This window comes from Magallana gigas, chromosome 2 (assembly GCF_963853765.1).
Source record: "Magallana gigas chromosome 2, xbMagGiga1.1, whole genome shotgun sequence".
Lineage (NCBI taxonomy): Eukaryota > Metazoa > Mollusca > Bivalvia > Ostreida > Ostreidae > Magallana > Magallana gigas.
In genome coordinates, this window is record NC_088854.1 from 17,114,392 (window position 1) to 17,134,045 (window position 19,654).

General features: G+C 33.4%; 1 protein-coding gene across 8 annotated transcripts in view; it reads right to left on the reverse strand.

The window, feature by feature from the left end:
- Positions 1–456: 456 nt before the first annotated feature.
- LOC105347812 (innexin unc-9) overlaps positions 457–19,654 on the reverse strand; it is a 58,518-nt gene continuing 39,320 nt past the window's right edge. For 7 of the 8 annotated variants that reach the window (XM_066075292.1, XM_011457039.4, XM_011457043.4 and 4 more), the window contains one exon: positions 457–5,399. In XM_066075292.1, the coding sequence (XP_065931364.1) occupies positions 4,196–5,399 (1,204 nt within the window). In that variant the 3' untranslated portion in view covers positions 457–4,195. Of the gene's footprint in view, positions 5,400–12,259; positions 13,656–19,654 lie in introns of those variants that run through there. The other variant, XM_011457036.4, reaches the window with a different exon arrangement.

The following is a 19,654-nucleotide window of genomic DNA, read 5'->3' on the forward strand; positions in this document are numbered from 1 at the left end:
ATATATCCGTATAATGACGTAATGATGACAGAGTACCCGTAACTCATTTACGCACATCCAGGTTCAATTTTGTACTGTCTAGACATAATCAAGATAAATACGCAATTTGTCAATACAAGTTCTTGTTTTGTATGATTACTTGCCGAATAGACACAAGAATTTATTTCTCTCTTTTTGTTGTTGAAAACTTGCGACTTACAATAAAGTAACCCACAGATGGCACAAATTGACAAAAATACTATAATTAAAAATCATAATCGTTTTGAAGGCAGATTCTTTAAGCCATAATACTTGAAAGTTTCTCTTGTATAAATGTAATTGTATTCACATTAGATAGATGTTCATTTGGCCAGGTTATATTGGTTGAGATTGCTGAATGGAAAAACATACGGCAACTCCCGTTCAAGAACAAAGTTATTGACTTTAGAAAGAGTAAAGTAAATGATAAACTCAAAGTACCACTTTTGGTCATGTTTATTCATGGTAAAAAAAACACTGGAACAAATGACTTCAAAGAAAGATATTTGCAATGCACTATATGTACACAAAATTCAACATTGCACGTCAAACTTAATGGGTTCATCTAAAGCATCACATATCATCAGGTGGAACTGAGGCAGCATGATCAACAGAATGTCATAACGCTACACAGAAAGAAAGGCAAATGTCTGCTCATTAAAAAAACTAAGACTAGGCATTACGTGATAGAGGAAAATTGCGTTCTCAACATGGCCTATCTATCCCAATGACTGGTAAGCTTACCCCATACAGTAAATAATTTATTGTCACGAAGTACACGTGATTGAGGGATATCAACATAAATAGCATCGCTTCAGAGAGTGGAACGGAATGGCCTGTCCGGAGAAAACAATTCATTACGCCCCTGGGAACAGTTGCAAGCCGTACATCTTAATTTCAATGATTTTCTTTAGATACAAAAAAATGAGAACAGTCATGCCACATTTAATCAATGGTTGTGCAAACCACTCTGCTACAAACGACTTTCTCGTTCTTACATGGAAAACGCTCTGATGGTAGTATATGAAACAGAAGAATAAAGCTGGGCAAAGAATTTCTATAGCATGATGATATCAACGATAAAAAAAGATCTGAGAAGTTATGAATTTCTTATGAATCACTAAAATAACGCAAACTTTCATGTCACATGGCTGAATATGCAATATGCTAATATTGCATAGATTGAAAGAAATTGCAATTCAAAATAAAGAGTGAAAAAACTTGGGAAATGACGAGTTAATGCATATGAAAGAGGAAACTTATTAATTATTCAAGTCCACATCAATTATGATTTTGTTTTGTTCAATAAATTTCAATTTTAATTAATCTATCATTGTTTCTTTATGATAAGTCATTCTTTAATCTTCACAAAATAAATTTAAAATAATAAATATAATAATAATAATAAATAATTTCAATTTTTTCAAATGTTGATGTCCTTTGATTATGCGTGATTTGGTAACTAATTAATTATGTTTGTTAAAAAAAAGCATATTTTTCGAATAAATCATCGTAAATTCGTTACTTTGAAAATATACGTCTTAGCAATCGAAATCGTTTGTATGAAATTGACAACTGATGAAGCCTTATACTTAATCATTATTGCACTTTTACATTGAAATTTTTTATTTCACAAAACATAATTTTCATATTTCAATTGAGGACTTTGTAACAATTGGCCCTCAACTATACAACATCACAAGCTAATTCTGGGTATACATATATTGTCTAATCTATTATCTAAATAATGATCAAAACCCGAAAACTTGTTCAAACACTCCCAACAAGTATGGTGTATTCACAACCACATATGTACAACAAGACATAAGTTTTTAAAATCTTAACAATTTCATACAGTATTATGCAACGAACGGAAGTTTGCAACCCAGACATCGGTGTGGCTAAAGTCTCCGAAGACCTGGAAACCAATAAATTAATCTGTTGATTTGATTAACACTAGATATAAACTTTCCATTTGGTACCACTACTCCTCCGGATGATACAAGAGATGTATATCTGTATTTATCTTTTCCCGGATTTGGGGAATTTTAGATAAATACATCATGAAGTCTCTAGATCATGTAAGAAAGAGAAGTAATGATACACTCTTAACAAATATTTCTACATTTCTAATCAGTCTAAACTGTTTTTAATACTGTATCTGGATACAACTGTTTTTTAACTCTTGGCTGAAAATTATACAATAGCTACCAACTGTCAGAAAGAGTACACCGACATCTAAGTACATGGACATTTTTTAAGCCCAAACCAAGAAAATTGTTTTCTTCTATAGATTTTCTCAGAAGAATCATTGAACTATGTAATAAAGAAGATGTTTATATATAGAAGCCGATTGTCTCTTAAAGACTTTAACAGATATGCTATACGGTAGCGAATTAGAGTATTATGGACTTCAAGGGGAGACTAACAATGTATTTTTCATAGTGTGTCAATAAATATGCAAGTATCAAACCCACGTAAAATATCATACAAACATTGGCTGTGTTAGAATGTAGCATGCATTGACAATAAAACAAAAATAATCGATTGATTCTAACCATTTAATCATCATAGATCGGCAAACTAAATAAGTCGAAAAGACATAATCAATATCTAAGGAGCATATTGATTTCTCTGCTTACGTGTGCAAACCTGAGGAGGAGTGAATTCAAATTTGAAGAAAGACAGGATCAAAGGCAAGTGAACTGTAACTGGGATGTGAACTCTTTAGTCTCAGGAGTCCAAAAAATAACAATCTATACCTGCCAGGTCGTCAAAATTACAATTTGACTTGTTGCAAAAAGACAAAACGAAAAGATTATTTCTGCAAGGAAGTAAAATCATTCACTGTGATAATGTACCAAAAAGCCTTGCAGCAACAGAGCAATATATTACAATAATTGATTTTATACCCAAATCATGAAATGACAAACCTTATATGAACAAACCAGAGATATCTGTTAATAACAGCTAACGATAAAATTTTTCCGTTTTGACAGATGATAGGAGACTTCACGACTCCGGACTAACAAAAACTGCTTTGTGCATTTCATCTCGCTTAAAATCTCGTATCAATCCATGCTAATATTTTTTATTGAAAACGTTTCTATCTTCTGCATTTTTTTTTTTAATTGAAAGTTTTGTAAAATCTGCCTGTCATGAATTCTATATATTGCATGTCAAGATGCCTTGGCAATATCTAAATCACAGTTTCTTGAACAATAAAAGCAAGCTAAGGCATTAAGGGTCGTGTTAAAAATGTAAATAAACATAAAAATGACTGCCTTTGGATTTTATTATAACATGGTTTTCTGAGACAGTAATTCGAGATCAATTGGCAGTGGGGCAATTTTGGCAATATCTAGTAGACCTGGCTACTTTGATATTTTGACTTGTAAATGATCATTGAGTATGGACTCTTTTTGAGATTGCCTGCAACGTTAATGGTTATCATTAGATAATCGTTAAATGAGTGATAAAGTAGATGGCTGATCGAACATTGCAAACTTGTCAGATATTTGGCTTAACACGGGCAATTTAGTCCACAAACATTTCCGTCCAGTGACAAGGCAATATAGCCACATTTTACAGATATGTTTACTCATTTTCAGATCAAAATATTAAATGTAAATTTTTTTTTCTAATGATTATTCTGAATATTACTTCTTTCAAATAAAATTGCCCAGAAAATGGGCATTTTAACGCCTGGATGAATCTGAATGTACATGTATTATAAACTGTAGACTACCAGACGTTATGAAATTAGTGGTTTTCGAATGATTTAAAAAAAAATATAACAAATTTTACGTAAAATTGTTGACAGTTTCGAAAAAAAATCTAAAGAAACTACATTTTCAAGAAAAAAAATTCTTGAAATCCACTGCGAAATCATTTGCAATTTATCTGAAAAAAAAATTATTATTGCTACAATATAATACAGATGCATATTATTTTGCATATATATCAACCTATCGAAACAATTGTAGACTACAATAGGAATCATGGACGTTTTTATGAAACTTAACAAGTCTTAGACTTCTGTCTCAAACTGTTCGTTTCGCAGGTACCCGTTTGATGACGTGTCCATCTTTATGACGTCACAGTTCGGAGTACCATCTTGGCAGGGATACATCAAATACTGACTCTTCACCAATTTAAGCAGTTTATGCGCGGTTAGTCAGACATTGCTGTTGTCATCACTCATTTGGTTGGCATGTTTAAACAAAGGTTTGCCTCTATAGTGTGTCCATAGTTGAAGTATTATTTCGCTAACTAATACGTCATTGGCATTTTTCCCTACAAGTCTGAGAACAAATATGCCATCCTGTCTCAGATATTGCTCAGCAAACTTAACAGCCATCTTTTTGTCAAGTTCTGACTTATAGCAATCATTAATGCGTAAGAATTTCTTTAAGTAGCGTACCCGATGCTGTCTGAATATCATAGTGTAACACCATACTAAGAAATTAGCCGAACTTAATACAGCAACAAACACTAGCCAAAACCAAATGAAAATGAATATCTTTTCATTAAAAAGATTAATAGGCAACACACACTGGACGGTGTACTGTTGCACGGTTGCGAGTTTTCGAATTTTAAAATCACACAGGGTTACTCGAGGAAATCGGATGGAATCCACCATTTCGATGCCTTCGGCCAAATGCTGCATCACCTCCAAACCGTATGCATTGTAGTTTGTACCCAGAAATTCATTCAGGATAAACAGTTGACCGATTGCATTTGTCATATACAGTAATTTGATGATCATATATATAGTCACCAGATAATTCCCATATCTTTTACCACAGACAATACAACAGTATTTGGAAATCGTTTGTCGCAAGCGTATAAAACACCCTGATCGGTACTCTCTAGCGTTCTCTAACCATCGGTCCATGTACCGCACGATGTGTTTAATCGTCTTTTCTCGATCCTCTGGTGATATGTACTGGGTCTCTGCCGCCAACGTCACAATCTTATCCAAATTGACCCCCGCGGAAGCGGTCAAGATGCGCCATAAGATACAAGGGACTTTAAACAGTAAAGCTTGGAATAGCAGTATCATCGGTACCCACTGGTAATACTTAATTTGGCGATCCTCTCGTGCGAGCTGCGTCTTCGGAATGTCGTCATCCACGTGCACGTAGTACGTGTTTTGGATCCAACAGACATTGTTCGTATAGTCCACCATCGATTCCATGAATTCTGCTGGGCACCAGCAATGAATTGGTTCTCCGACATACTGCTTGGTGCTGACGACGATTGTAAAGATAATGAAGATGATGGTGGTGTATAGATGATTAAGTCTATCTATCCAATCGTCGTCATACCGGCCTTTGAGCCGGGCGTACGTGGCGAAGCTTCCTAGGACACTATCAAGCCTGCAATGAAAAAGAGTTAACTCGGTTTATGGTTTCTCAGGTTGAAAAACAATCACTGAATTCAGACAGATTCATGTTATTAAGCACAATTCACTCTGGAAATCAAGTAAAACAAAGTTGTTTAATTTCTAAAATTTAACAGAAATTCTTATTTAGAGTGAATCTTGTGGATCAAGCTTTGTTAATTCTGCGTAGTTAAGTGTTTTATAAAAGATGTTAGTGTTAGCACTGGCACATCTCTTGTAAGAGCATTACGTGGCCAGCGTTAAGAGCCAGTTATCAGGAAGACTTTTTAGATCTATACAAAGGTGATGACAAGAATTAGTGTGTAATATAAGTCTGATAAGTGAATTTTATTGCAGTGTTTTCGCTTTCTAGACCTGATTTTTCCAAACGCAATCGGTATGATATGTTATACAATTTCAACATTGTTTACCAGTTAATGAAAAAAGTAATAATACGCTTACAAATTCCTATGGATGCTAAACAAAACCGACATCAATTATGCAAAATATTAATAAATTCCAGGATTCTTTGATTATTATCCAAAATATTAGTCACTTTTCCTCGTGACTTTAAAATCAATCAGCAATCAGTCATGTGTTTAAAAGTACTAAAATCTTAACATCACCAATATGGCTCATCAGGACCCCATTATTGTTTGCATAATGTTATTTTTCAACCTGAATGATGGCGCGTTTGATTTTTCTATGAGTCTTTGTAGTATTGATATTTCTATTTCATCAAATTCCAACTCATTTTACACAAAAATTACCCAACGAAATCGATATATGACGTGTACCATTAGCATAGAGTATGTGTAATGGAACAAACCAGGTCCATTTCAGCACATGTTTTTTTGTTGTAAATTTGTGCATTGTGTTGCAGAACCCAGGTAGGCATCGATCGGACCTGAGCTTGGTTAACCATCAGCCAATCAATTTAGAAATGCCATCGATCGCTTGAATTATAATGGAATCCGTCTTGAATTTAATCAGACTGCAGATTCTCTTTTCCGTTTTAAAGTATTTCAAAGTAGTGTCAAGTTTTATAAATTGAATACTTGGCGCCCACAGGATAAATACACAAAAGGGAGGTTTACACGAAGTATAATTAAACAGTTTTTAGGTTTTGTTTCTCTACCCAGGAATTCACGGGTGTTAATTTAACTAAAATCCGAAACAAGACGTCGCTGCTTTCACACTAGCCAATCAAAAACCACTTAACAGACAGACTGCAAATCAATTTAGAGCAAAGACAAGTGTGTTCGAGTAGGCTTTTATAATATATTCTAGAAATAAATAGGATTCGAGAAATCTGTTTGCTGTAGCTTTTAAAACTTTTTGATAATCACTTCATGTTTCACTGATCTTTTGATTTAGTAATCACCGCTTAACTATTGTTTACATTTCACACCTATAATGTTGATACTGATATTTAAAAAAAAAATAATTTCAATCAAAATACTTGTACCTTCGTTATTTAACATCAAATTTCTTACTTTCGGATTTCTAATGGAACTGATTTTACAGAAATTATCACTGCATGTTTTTGTTTCGTTATTTTAATCTTATTTGAACATATCATTGATAACACATCTATCAAAATGTATGCCAAGAACCCTTAAAGTTTATCATTTGTAATATCTTTTGTATTTGGTTGAAAGAAAAAAGAAGGAAGGGGGGGGGGGTGCAACAACAAGGACTTAAAAGTATACCATAACCAATAACATAGCGTAAATCAAACCTGAAAGAATAATTAACAATGGCAGGCGTTACATCTAGAGAATCATTAAAGGGAACAAATGAGGGTAATAACTTTGTAGGTTATAACTTTTCTCATCAACATACGCTTGCTTACAAAGCAAAACAACTTATTCCAATAACTCAACATTTAGATGACATTTTAATTAACAAGTATTTAAAAGACATTGATTTCAATATAATGTGTTGATAATTATAGGATGAAATGTTTTGAAAATCTATGATTTGATAATCTTTGAATAGTTGTGATCAGTATTTCTTAAAAACATTAAAAAGTAAAATCTTCTCAGAATCAATATAATTACAGGTATGCATAGTAAATGATAAGAAGCAAGGTTATCGAGCAATAAGGCATAAAAGATATTTAATCTATTGCAAATAAAATCTTTAAATGTCATAATTTATTCCTTTTCATTCTCTTTATTCAATTCAATCATATCTAAAGTACTGTTCAAAATTAAGAAAGAAATACTTTTTTGACGCTAATTCACTGACTTGTATAGATTTTTCCAGACATATCTGTTATGGAGGTTATTATGTAGTAAGAACTTGTTCATATATAAATGAACCAATGGTTACATTGTCTGCATATTAGATAATGGACCTCAAAATGAACTTAAAAAATAAAATTTGGATTGTAACTTAACAATAGTATAAAAATATGATTTTTCTCAAATGAATTTTTTTTCCAAAAGTTTGAGGCAGACGTATTACACGTGAGAAATGGCAAATCCCGACTTGCATTGGGGAAAGGTTTGCCAAATAATTACCAACCGATTTTATTATTATGAAGCATAAGACATTGCGTTTTCGATTGTGATAAAATGAGAAATGTGCATAAATATGCAAATGATTTAGATGATGGCATGTTTGAACAGGCAAGGGTGATAATCAATTTATTTCTTTTTCCAAGCCCTACTCATTTTTCTTTCTTTACCTCTTCGAACAAAATGGGGTGAGCGTATAATATTGATTATCAATTCCTTTCCTTCATCTTTCCACTACTATAAAAATGCACTCCGTTTTTTTCCCTTTTTAGGCAAATATCCAAAGACCACTTTGAAAGTTTTAGGAGAAAAACAAACCAAAGCTCGGTATTCTGATTTTGTGTCAACACTCTAATGGGGTTGTTGAACAATTTAAAAATCTCAAACCAGATAGAGCTACAACATAGTCCACGTAAATACCAGTCCGACACTTATGGAATGCACAATGTAACAGACTATATGTGTGAATAAGTTTGAACGGTATAAACAGAAACATTTCTGCATTCTTGAAATTCAGACTTCTAAATTATGACATAAATTCGAGAAAGAAAAGAGTAAAATAATAAACATATTAAAATTTTCAATCAGTCTTACATACAGTATCAAAACCTCTTATAGAATGACTTAAACATTTTAAATACCCTGATGTCATTTTTGACCGAACGAGAAGATTTATAATTTATTTTATAGGTTAAAATCTCAATGGTTTGCATTGGGTCAGAAACACATCTATCATCTTACTTCTTTTAACATATATGCAAGAAAATTTAGAGTAAAAAATTCGTGATAGCATTTATTCTGAAGATTTGTGCATTTGGTATTTTCTACCTTATGTATGATAAAATATTACAAAAGTGAAAATAAATTCAAAATTAAACAAAAAAAGTTTATCAAGGTACACTCAGTATATTCCTTTGTAGCTCATGTAACCATGGAAACTCGGGTACATTTTACCGGGCGTCTTGTTTTAATTGGTGGGAATCATGGAAGAAATGTATCAAGTCATTAATAATTCACAACTTCAATAAATCACCCAAACAGTTAGCAGACGCCTCTTAATTGTTTGATGACGAAAATGTATTAGATGCCATATGTGTAAGTAATGAATATTTCAGCCACGAGATATCCATATTCAGTACCCGACCAAAGAAGAAAGAAATTGATTTTCGCAACGAAATGAAGATTTTGCCCCGAGAGAAACTGACACACGGTTTCATGGACATTGCAAAGGTTTCATTTTAGAAGGTTATATTTTATTTATAGATGATAAAATATGTCCAATTTTAGAATGATTAATTGGCCTGCCATACAATGAAAAGGAATTGGACTAGAACACGAATTACTTTGTCTTGTTTGAGGGAAATATTAATTAGCACTTAGATGTATGCATATTTAACACCTTGCACCTATATTCACATATTTTTGGTTTCGGGTTGCGTTAATTGCTCTAAAAACATACTCTAAAAATATTGACAAGAAGCTAGTCACGTTCAAACTCTTTCATATTTTTTTCGCACCTTTTTGAAAAAGAAAAAAAAGTTACAGGTACAGATATCAGACAGTGTAAAATCCCAAATAATTTCTGTTAACGAAGAAATTAAGCGTTCTGGGGTCTAAAGAAATTATAACTTCAGTTTAAAGGGTATTTAAAACAAACATAAGATAATAGATTTTTTAACATAACCTGTTATACCAAGACGATAGAAGAATGGAGCTAACGAGGCTCGAAATGTGACGTCAGGAAATGTTGACTCATCATGAAGTTAGAGTTAAATAAACCGATATTGTTTGGAGATATTTCACTGTTTTGAAATTTACAGTGGAGATTTGCCAATTAATTCATTCTACCCTATGAATTTATTATTGGAAGCCAAGGGAAATCCTATGATGTTAAAAACAATAAAGGAAAATAGGAATCAAGATTGCGTTTAGAATACACGCGAAATCCTATCCAAGGATTCCCTATCGAACACGAGGGAATATTTATGAAACACTTAGAGAAAAGTGTATTCATCGCGGCTGAGATATTAAGCGCTCGGGAAAGCTGATGTCAGAAACTACTGAGAGCTCTACACAGCGAAAGTAATCACATTATGTTAACCCTTCAAAGTTTATTTTTTCTACATCAAGGGGCTACGTAGCATCTCTGTATGTGGCGTTTTTCTTCTTTGAGGGTTATTAGAGGACGTCTCTCAACACAGTTCCTTCTAATGGTCAGGGTTTTAGAGGCTTGAGGAAGAATTCAAAAGGTCATAAAAAATAAAATTAGACTACAACATTTAGAACAGAATTTTGAATCCGTTTCTGTGTTGGCCAAAAAAGCTTCAAAATATTAAGATCTGCTGATGTTGTAATATAGTTCACACTTTACTGGATAAATTTAAGATAAGTTGTTGATCTGGTATGATTTAACTATACTCTCCATTGAACAAAGCGTTAATTCAATGATATCAAATTAACTTCAATTACAAATGCAAAAAAATGGTCCTTCTTGATACAATCCTTGAGAAATGTGGGCATAATTGAATAAGAAAAAATAAAGACGGATTAGAATGCGCATCGTTTTTGTTCTCTTGCAGCTTTTCTTTTCGTAAAAATTAGAGAACCACACCTTGTAGTCAAAAATCAATTGCTGATAAAGAACATGGCCTCAAGAGAAGTCCCAATTTTTTTTAGAAACATTAAGACTTTGTTATTTTTCATTGATCTAATGAAACAATGAAAAAACTGTCTGCAGGTTTTCCTTACATATGGTGCATAACACTCCTTTGCTATTTATTGATATTGCGAGAAAATCCATACTTCTGATTTCTATAATTCGTTCATTAGGATGATGACCTTATAAAGAAAATATTTGTTCTAGTAAAGAACAAATGATTAAAAAGAGGTGGGAACATAACCCATAGACTAAGGGACAAAAAAAGCCCACGTGGGACCTAGTGTATGTCAGGCCTAGGTATTTGAAGAAAAGAATTGGAAATAAAGTCACTACTGATCATGAGAGACTCATAATTAGGTAAATTAAGGCTTAATCAGCTAATGGATGAGTGTGACACATTATACAAAATCACTTTTCCTCACCAACCCGCACATGCACAATGCTAGCGATGGCTAAATCAGCTTCAATTAGACTGTTCTGTAAAAAGTCGAATATTAAGTACACGCATCCCTTGTACCCTTTCACCAAATGGTACTATACTCGCCTTTCATGCAGAAGGCTATTAATACTTGAACCAGCATAATCCTATTCGGGAAAGCTTCCATGTCTTTCCGATAAAAAGGGAAAAAATCCGGAGCACTGGTTTAAGGGTAGTCACGTGGTATGGCCTAGAATGACACACCAGAAAGTACAGGGACATCAATATTTCAAGACAGGTATGGGCGTTACGGGATTGGTCCATTTACACATGGCAGCCAGACCAAATTCCACGTTGACTCGAGTAATGTTTCCGAGTGGGTAGCTGCAACGACCTTCCGATAGTGATTAAAATGGAAGATATGGACACGGAAATGTCCCGATTTTTCAAGTGTAACGTTCAGAGACCTGCTGCTTCAAAGAAAAGCGATACCTATGAACTCCCTATTTTCGGATTTGCGATTGAGGGAAGGGCAACGGCAACGGCATTAATCAATTAACATGCCTGCTGATTAATTTGTCATTTATGATACTGTTACCCTGCAGGCACAACGATTTCATGTGAACGAATGAAGTTTCATTTCTTTTCTACAAATGATCATCGCTGATTAATTAAACGGGTCTCGATTCTGTGTACTTTGAATTGTGGGACTCTTTATCATTCACAATACAGGTTTTCACCTTGAATATTCATTTTGATTTTGCATTCCTAAAAGCCAAACCACAAGTATCCTTCCTATAGAACTGATCAAACACAATGTTTCATCTTGAATACAAAGACCTGAACAAATAAAACTGTAGAAAACCACAAAACAGTGAAGGTTACTTCCTTCATCATTTTCTGTGTGAAGTCAATATTCAACAAAGTATAATAAGGTGAGACCCCCCTCGCAAACCTGCTGGTAGATCGGAGAACGATTGCCCCCAGTCTCTCTTTTAAAGGATTACTCCTTCTCATTGTACCTTAAACGGGATTTCTGACAAACAATGCAAGAAAACTGCGCACACCTAAAATCACTAAACTGACACATGTTGCATGTGTGCAGTGTATATGCAAACAAGCACTACGTTGTAGTTAATGAACAAATGGCTAGAGCGAGGCAATGTTGGATGCTTTAAGAAATCAAGACTCTTGCAAAGCCCGTCAATTTAATAAATGTGATCATTTGGTAATGTTGTGCTAATTTTACTTACATCATTTCTTCTTTTTTTACGTATAAATCTTCTTTGGACACAGATTTCTTTCCAAAGAAGGTGCATTTCATCGTTGGCCCGTATCAACAACAGGAAAAGCCTGACTAGAGAGCGGGCACATTCTGATTCAGCCCCGAGAGTCAGTCCTTAACATAAGTACAGAGCCCGTGATGGCGAAGGAAATGGAATGGAAAGACGTTTGATTCAAACTATTTCTCGGGTCAACCACTAAAGCTTTTCTTCGACATTTTCTGTTTAATCCCTAAATATGATCAATAAATTGGTGAAGATTTTCTCCTACAAGATGCTAATTCCTTGGCTACAAAGACTCCCGATGGGATGGCTTTTCATGTGCGATTTCTCATCCGGCTGGATGAAAACCGTCACAAAGAATCTACTTTCTTCTCGTTGTGTTAAGAAAAAAGCCCATTTAAATTCACTTTTTACACATCACTGCAAAACTGTCCAACAAAATCTTGCAAGTTTTGCCTCCCGTAATGGATTCTGATGAAAAATATTGGTTTTGTTGGCGCATTTAACTAGCCACCAATAAAACAAAGTACACAGTAGGGAATCACATCCACACTAACTCCTCGACTATCGATGTTTTAAAATCTCGGAAACATGTTTGAATATGTCGGGATCACTTGGACTGACTATCAACAATAACCTTTACTAGTCAAGATTGCGACTATGGCACCAAGGGAAAAAGGTATATGACTAATGACTAAAAACCACTAAAGCTGTATTAATGCAGCATCTCGATCTCTCACGTGTCACATTGGTAAGTTAATCAATTATATCCAAATAGGTCGTACACGTCCAGGCGAATGCAACAATGGATCTTAGTAAATTGTGGATGTATACCCGAAACACATCAATATTTTACACATTCTCACCAGGACAAACTTTAACGATTCGCTTAAACAATGTCAGATCCATATGTCTATTGAAATTGAACAAAAACCGCTCAGAAACTTCGTTGCTGAATGCTGATGGTCCTGGATCGGTAAAAACCATAGAGGAAGAGTCAATAAATTGTTTATTCGATTACTCCAGTTAATGTATCGGATCTGAAGCGAGCTCAGTTTAGTATCGCAATGTTTAAATGAGTGAAATATCAATACGTCTTACTTCATGAAAACGCGTTTGCATATCTGTGCAAAACATCGATCGGCCATTGATTCATATCGCATGAATTAAAGAAATAGATTTTGATTGCTTCTCTCAGAAAGATGTCAATGTAGGTTATTCCGGCAATATACTACCTCGCGTCGGGAAGCTGCGCAACGGACCAAGTTTTCAAACTCGTAGCAACAAAGACGCGCGGCCAAAACGACAAGATGCTTTCAGGTGAACGCTGGGGAAATGAGTATTGATTACGGCGTTCTGGGAGCTACAATTACTGCAGAAGAACCAGGCTTGATAATGTTGTGTAAAATACATTTGTTATTTACTGTATATCTGGCGCTATCTTGTGTAGTGATTGTTTCGTCGCAAATCACATGCATCTGTCAATTGACACTTTTCAGGTTCTGTCGTATGAATAATATCGACCAGTGAAACCGACCGGGACATCACCATCCCCCGACACATTCCCAGCAATTATCTGCTCATGGTGACTAAACAGGCGATATCAAAAGGATAACTTCCATATCTACCAAAGGACTTGTTTCGTTCCCACTGAAGGTTTCTGCAGCCGAATCAGAAACTTTGTTAACATCATCGAGAGGACTGTTTTAATCCCCTAAAACCACGCTCGGTGCAATTATTCATGGGAGTAAATTGGTATAAATAAACATCGGCCATAATAAATCGTGTCCCCTGCTTAATAATATGGTGCTTGCCACTTAAATCACTTTGTTCGGATCAAATTTACATAAGTCGGGATCGGAAATCAGTCGACGTCAGGTCTAATTGATACGGCCATCTCCGCCATGGTTCTTTTCCCGACACGCCATTTAATCTGGGTGGTAAAAACAATTTTCATTTCGCGCGTCTCGTGTAAAATTCAATTTTCAATGCAACAAACATATTAATAGCTTACCAAGTGCATTCGCAGTGTGCAAAAGGGGTTTTATTCCGGCTATGTAATTTTAAAAGTGACATTCATTGCTATTGCATAGGGAATCGTTTTTTATCAGTTGATTAAGTTGTAAAGTGGGTGTATAGACAGCCTTGCGCTTCTAATAGAAGTGGTGGTATTTATTTTCTTTAGGTTGTTTTCAATGCATTCGAATATTGTCTTTTATTGTAATAGGTTAAAACTGACTTTAATGTTATCCAGCAATATAGACACTGACTGTTCAAATGGCATAACCCTTACAAGACAGAAAATGTCGTAACCGTGCTAATAATTCACAGAATGAGTTAAGCTACTTTTTTTACTTCTAGTATACTTAACACAGGGAATTGTTTGACTACTATTATGCTAATACTGGTTTCATTTTAAGTATTTATCAATTATTCAGAATGCCATATTCACATGCACATAACCAAGTTATAACTAACTTTGGGCTCAACCCAATTAGTTACAGCGTAAGCTTGACATAATAGCTTCCAAAGAAGTTACTGTCACATTGCTACAATATATTTCTAACACGTTTGTCATGTTTTGGCTGTTCTGGTTTTTTAATATACAAATGATATTTCTATTTAGGGTTCTTAAGTACATCTTGGAGTGAGTACTATCTAAAGTATCGACTAAAGAGACGGTAATATGACATAACTGAGTTATGACGACAGAGCAATCTTAGTCCTTGGTGTAAGTGACACCGACCAATACAAATATTGTGTTATCTTCATTTGAATTTCATCATGAGAACTTGCACTTGTCGGCTAATGGCAATTTAAGACAAACTGAATACAAATTATAACAGTGTTTCAAGGACTTTTTTTGTTTTATGGACAATTTATTTGACTGAGGCGCCAGTTTTTCAGAGTTTCGGCAACAACAAAAGCTAACTTTTATTTATCTCAACAAAACACCACGGTCAGCATCGATTTGGTACTTTGGGTAGATGTCGAAAGATTATATCAACCAAGAAAAAAACTGCATGATGTTAACAACATTTATTTTGAAACTCAAATTCATTTTCAAACTCCTGATTTAAAAAAAATCCCAACAAAAAACAGAAATCAAGAACCCCAAATACAATCAACTTGACAAAATTAATACACAGTTGGATAGAACAACTTCGTTTATATCTACAAAACTTAAGCATTTCAAATATTGAGACTATTCTGAAGCAGACATACTAGTATACTGATCTATTTTCATCATTATTTATGACAAAGACAAAAGGGAAACTGCATCCTTGATATGATTGAGTTTCTCCATCATATATGCAAATTAAAATACACACTGAAAATAATTGAGGTGATTTTGCGACTCTTTAAAGTGTACGTAAAATAAATATTTGATATAAATAATGGTTATTAACACGGGAAATATTTACAATTGTTTTCTATACCGTGTAGACTTTAAAAGTACGTTAGTTCTATATCTAGGGAGAAAAACAAGTAAATAGCACCAATTTTAACCGTCAATAAATTTCTTCTCTCCTAGCCTGGAACCATTCTACAAAAGGTTCAATTGCAAATTACAAATAGGGAGTTAATTTAATTTGCCTATTCCTCACACCAAAATCAAATATCAGTCATTTATATCCATTGCGTCTAAATAGAAAGACAAATAAATGACTGTTAAACAAAGAAAGGAGTGAGACTTATACAAAGGGTTTTTGTATAAAGGAACGCTGACCAAGACGGCAGACTAACAGAGTCTCGCCCACACACAAAAGTAGCTCTCAAAATAGATGGAATAGCTTCTTGGAACTATTTAACATGTCGTTTGAACTTTTGACAGAATAGTGCAATAAACCAATCTCAAAGGCAATCAATCCAAAAACCTCTTTACTCTAAAATGTTATATCAAGAAAACAATTGTCCCTTGCAGATTTCCATGCTTATTGATTTGAAATATTCTTTTTATATACGACTTTTTACGAAAGAGTGTTACTTGGAATATACCAAGCTTTTTTTTATATGGATAAAGTCGTGAAACTTATACTTTTATAACGGTTATTTAGTACCTTTAAAAGGTGACGTTCAACTGATGTCCGCCATGCATAAAATTAATTTTTTTATCGGAATATAATATTCCGTGAAAGCAGACTAAATAATGCTGTCCACATTTCACTAATGCAGTGCTTCCAACAATTTCAAACAAAGAATTGCCACTTATTTGACAACTCCATAAAAGGGACTTTGCTTAAAGAAAAACTTAACTCCTAAATATAATTAACCTAAAGAGAAGAAACTCTGGTTTAACAGCTATGATTTTAATTCATTTTAAGGTCCAGCTTGATGAAAATTATAGTGTAATGAGAGATTTTAAAAATTGTATAAGGAAGATGGGTGAACAACAAATATTAATTTTGAAGCTATTAACCAAAAATGTAGAAAAATTCACTGAAGTTTGAATTAAAACACTCGTTGTATCTTTATACATAACTCTTCTTCTTCTCAAGGAGATAAACATATTCTAAAAATGGACGCAACCATCCATCCCTCCTAACTACAAGTTCGTGTACACTGCAACCCAATTCACTGCAAAATAGGTCAAATCACTCTACGTGTTCACTGTCATGCAAAAGAACTGGATTTGATTCTAAATCATTCCTAGATAGGTGACATTGTTACTGTACTGCAATAATCAACAGAACTGTACATGCTTTTTGTGATACATTGATACTAATATCTTATCAGATCGTAAATAATGCGTTTTAATGTCATCATTTGGGTTGTCAAAAAATAATAATAATAATAGAATAAATAAATGAAACATGCTCTCCAGTGAAGGATATTTTTATGCATATCAATAATGTTTCATAAATATTAAAACAATGGACATAAAAACATGTAAGATCTATAGAGGCTTGCTTATTCTAAGTTGATTTCGTTTAAGTCATAACTCGGGGATGATTGTGTACATAATACATTTATATGAAATAATTTTCTATATACATCTCAAAGTGTTGATTTAATCACGCATTATTCATCATTTCATGCACAAATACATATAAATCCCTCTTTTTTTCAATTACATTTTTACTGTTGATGATTGCAGATTAGTAGCGTTATGATTCGCGTCCGTCTCCTAGTATAACACTTTTCTTGACACTAGTATTTAATCAAACGTCTCATATAATTACCTAACACTTGAATGTGATAAAGAAATTGATTTTTTTTCTCTCAAAAATGTTACCGAAATATCAGTTAGATAAATCATTATATATTGGTGTTTCTGGGGGCATTATGTGTGTGCATTCACTTTCTTTCATCGTACTATTAATTGGTCAGCCCAAAGGATAGCATAGGTGGGTGGTATCGGAAAGATTAATGATTAGTTTGTTTAACCAACGTTATTTTGACTGACGAAATGGTAATCGATGAAAAATACTCACTGTTTCAATACAACTATTTAAACAAAGTAAACGGCTAACGAAATGTTGGTTTTATTAGTAACATTTTACTTGATATCAATATAGTCAAAAACTAAAAAAAAAATAAATATTGTCCACTTCATGCCTCTGGTATATTAAGCAATCATAAATTTAGTTCGAGTTATCTTTCTTTCTCCTTTTTAATTCCATCGTCATCATTAATTCATCTCATGTTTAATCCTGTACAAATTTTATTATTTATATTCTTTTTGAAATAATTCTGACTGTTAACCTCGGGGATAGGCTTAAACAATATAAACTATACTCTCATAAATAGACAAATAGTATTTTTTCGATTTTTAATCCTTTAAAAAAATTTCTAATTCAATAAAGAGTGAGAGGAAGGAACTTCTACAATCCTTTTAAAAGTAGTTGAGAGACAGTCGTGCCAGAAGGGTGGCTTCCACTTATTTGGCAATATACTTTTCTTTTGTATATGTCAATATATAGAAGACAGCCGGTTTCTTCGCGTTTTGAATCAGTTTAAAAACGATATTGAAATTTGGTATTGAAACAGATGGTTAATTATAAACTTCAAAAGAGATGATACACGTACAACTTATGAAATCTTTTTTTTTGGCTGGAGATCAGTGTTTAACATTTTTATATAGATGGATTGGTTATTTATTGACTATGTATTATCCCTTAAAATTATTTCAAAAATAATTCGAACTTTAGATCGTCACATATGTATGCTCCTTACAGGATTGTGTGTTTGTTTAACATCTTTTCCTCGGTCTCCTAAGTATACTGACCAGGTATTGTAGTATCAGTGAAATATTTTGGCACCTTTTGATTAACTGATCAACATGTATTTCTGTAACCCTGTCACGGTAATTCTTTTCCATGAATACTAGTACATTAATTTGCTATAAGATGTTAAGTGGTTTTTCATAAAATGGGTGTGTTGAAGCAAAAACTGTAGGCCCTTTCAGAGTTTTTGCCTTATATTCCATCGAGGGTTGAAAGACACAAAAAACTAGTACGTGTACTCTTTCTGAATATTGTATAACATTTAATTCATAAATTTATAATAAAATCGCATTCCAAACGCCATCGGATGAGCATTGAGTGGACATAATATTGAATAGTCGCATGAAAAAATCAAACTTGACCAAAGACAAAGAAGTGTGCACAAAATGTTGTCTTTATATTTCATATAGGATCATATAAGATCGACTAAAATCATACGTAAATCGTGAACTCATCAAAAGTATTCAATTTCAAGAGAAAATGTCGATAAAAACACCTTTTTTAGAACTGACGATGAAGCATGGTGGTCGGTATATGTGATAAACCTCACTCTCCGACCCGGTCCATTCTTGTGGCTTATTGTTTAAAATTGGTTTCAGGTATATACATGTATGTCAAAGAGTTCATGAATAAAATAGATGTTTTTTGCATTCGTTTATCACATTTATCTGATTTCTTGAAGAAAATGGATTGTCAATTACAGTTTTCTGCAAAAATCGTAAGAAAATGTTAAATATGATGTCAAATTAAAAAATTTAGGACATTTGAATTATATTCAAAATCAGCAGCGACTTTTATACATGTATAAATTATATTGTATATATTTATCTCTATGTATACGGCAAAGCTACCAGAACATTTTTAAGTGCATAAACCCCTTTACCATTGCTGCGGTTTTGCTCTTTTTAAAAAAAAATAAAATAGTTTGGCCAAATTCTATTTGTTAGACAATTACAAGAAGTATATGAAAGTTTTTTTTAACAATTTCGTCATGATTTACCAACCTACTTTAATATCCAAAATGCCCCGTCAAGTAGCCAGTTGTGTAGTTATTCTACATTAAAAGTTATATCTCACATAATTTTAAACTTACATAACAACCTTAATTGTCATATTTAGATTAAAGTTCTTTGAT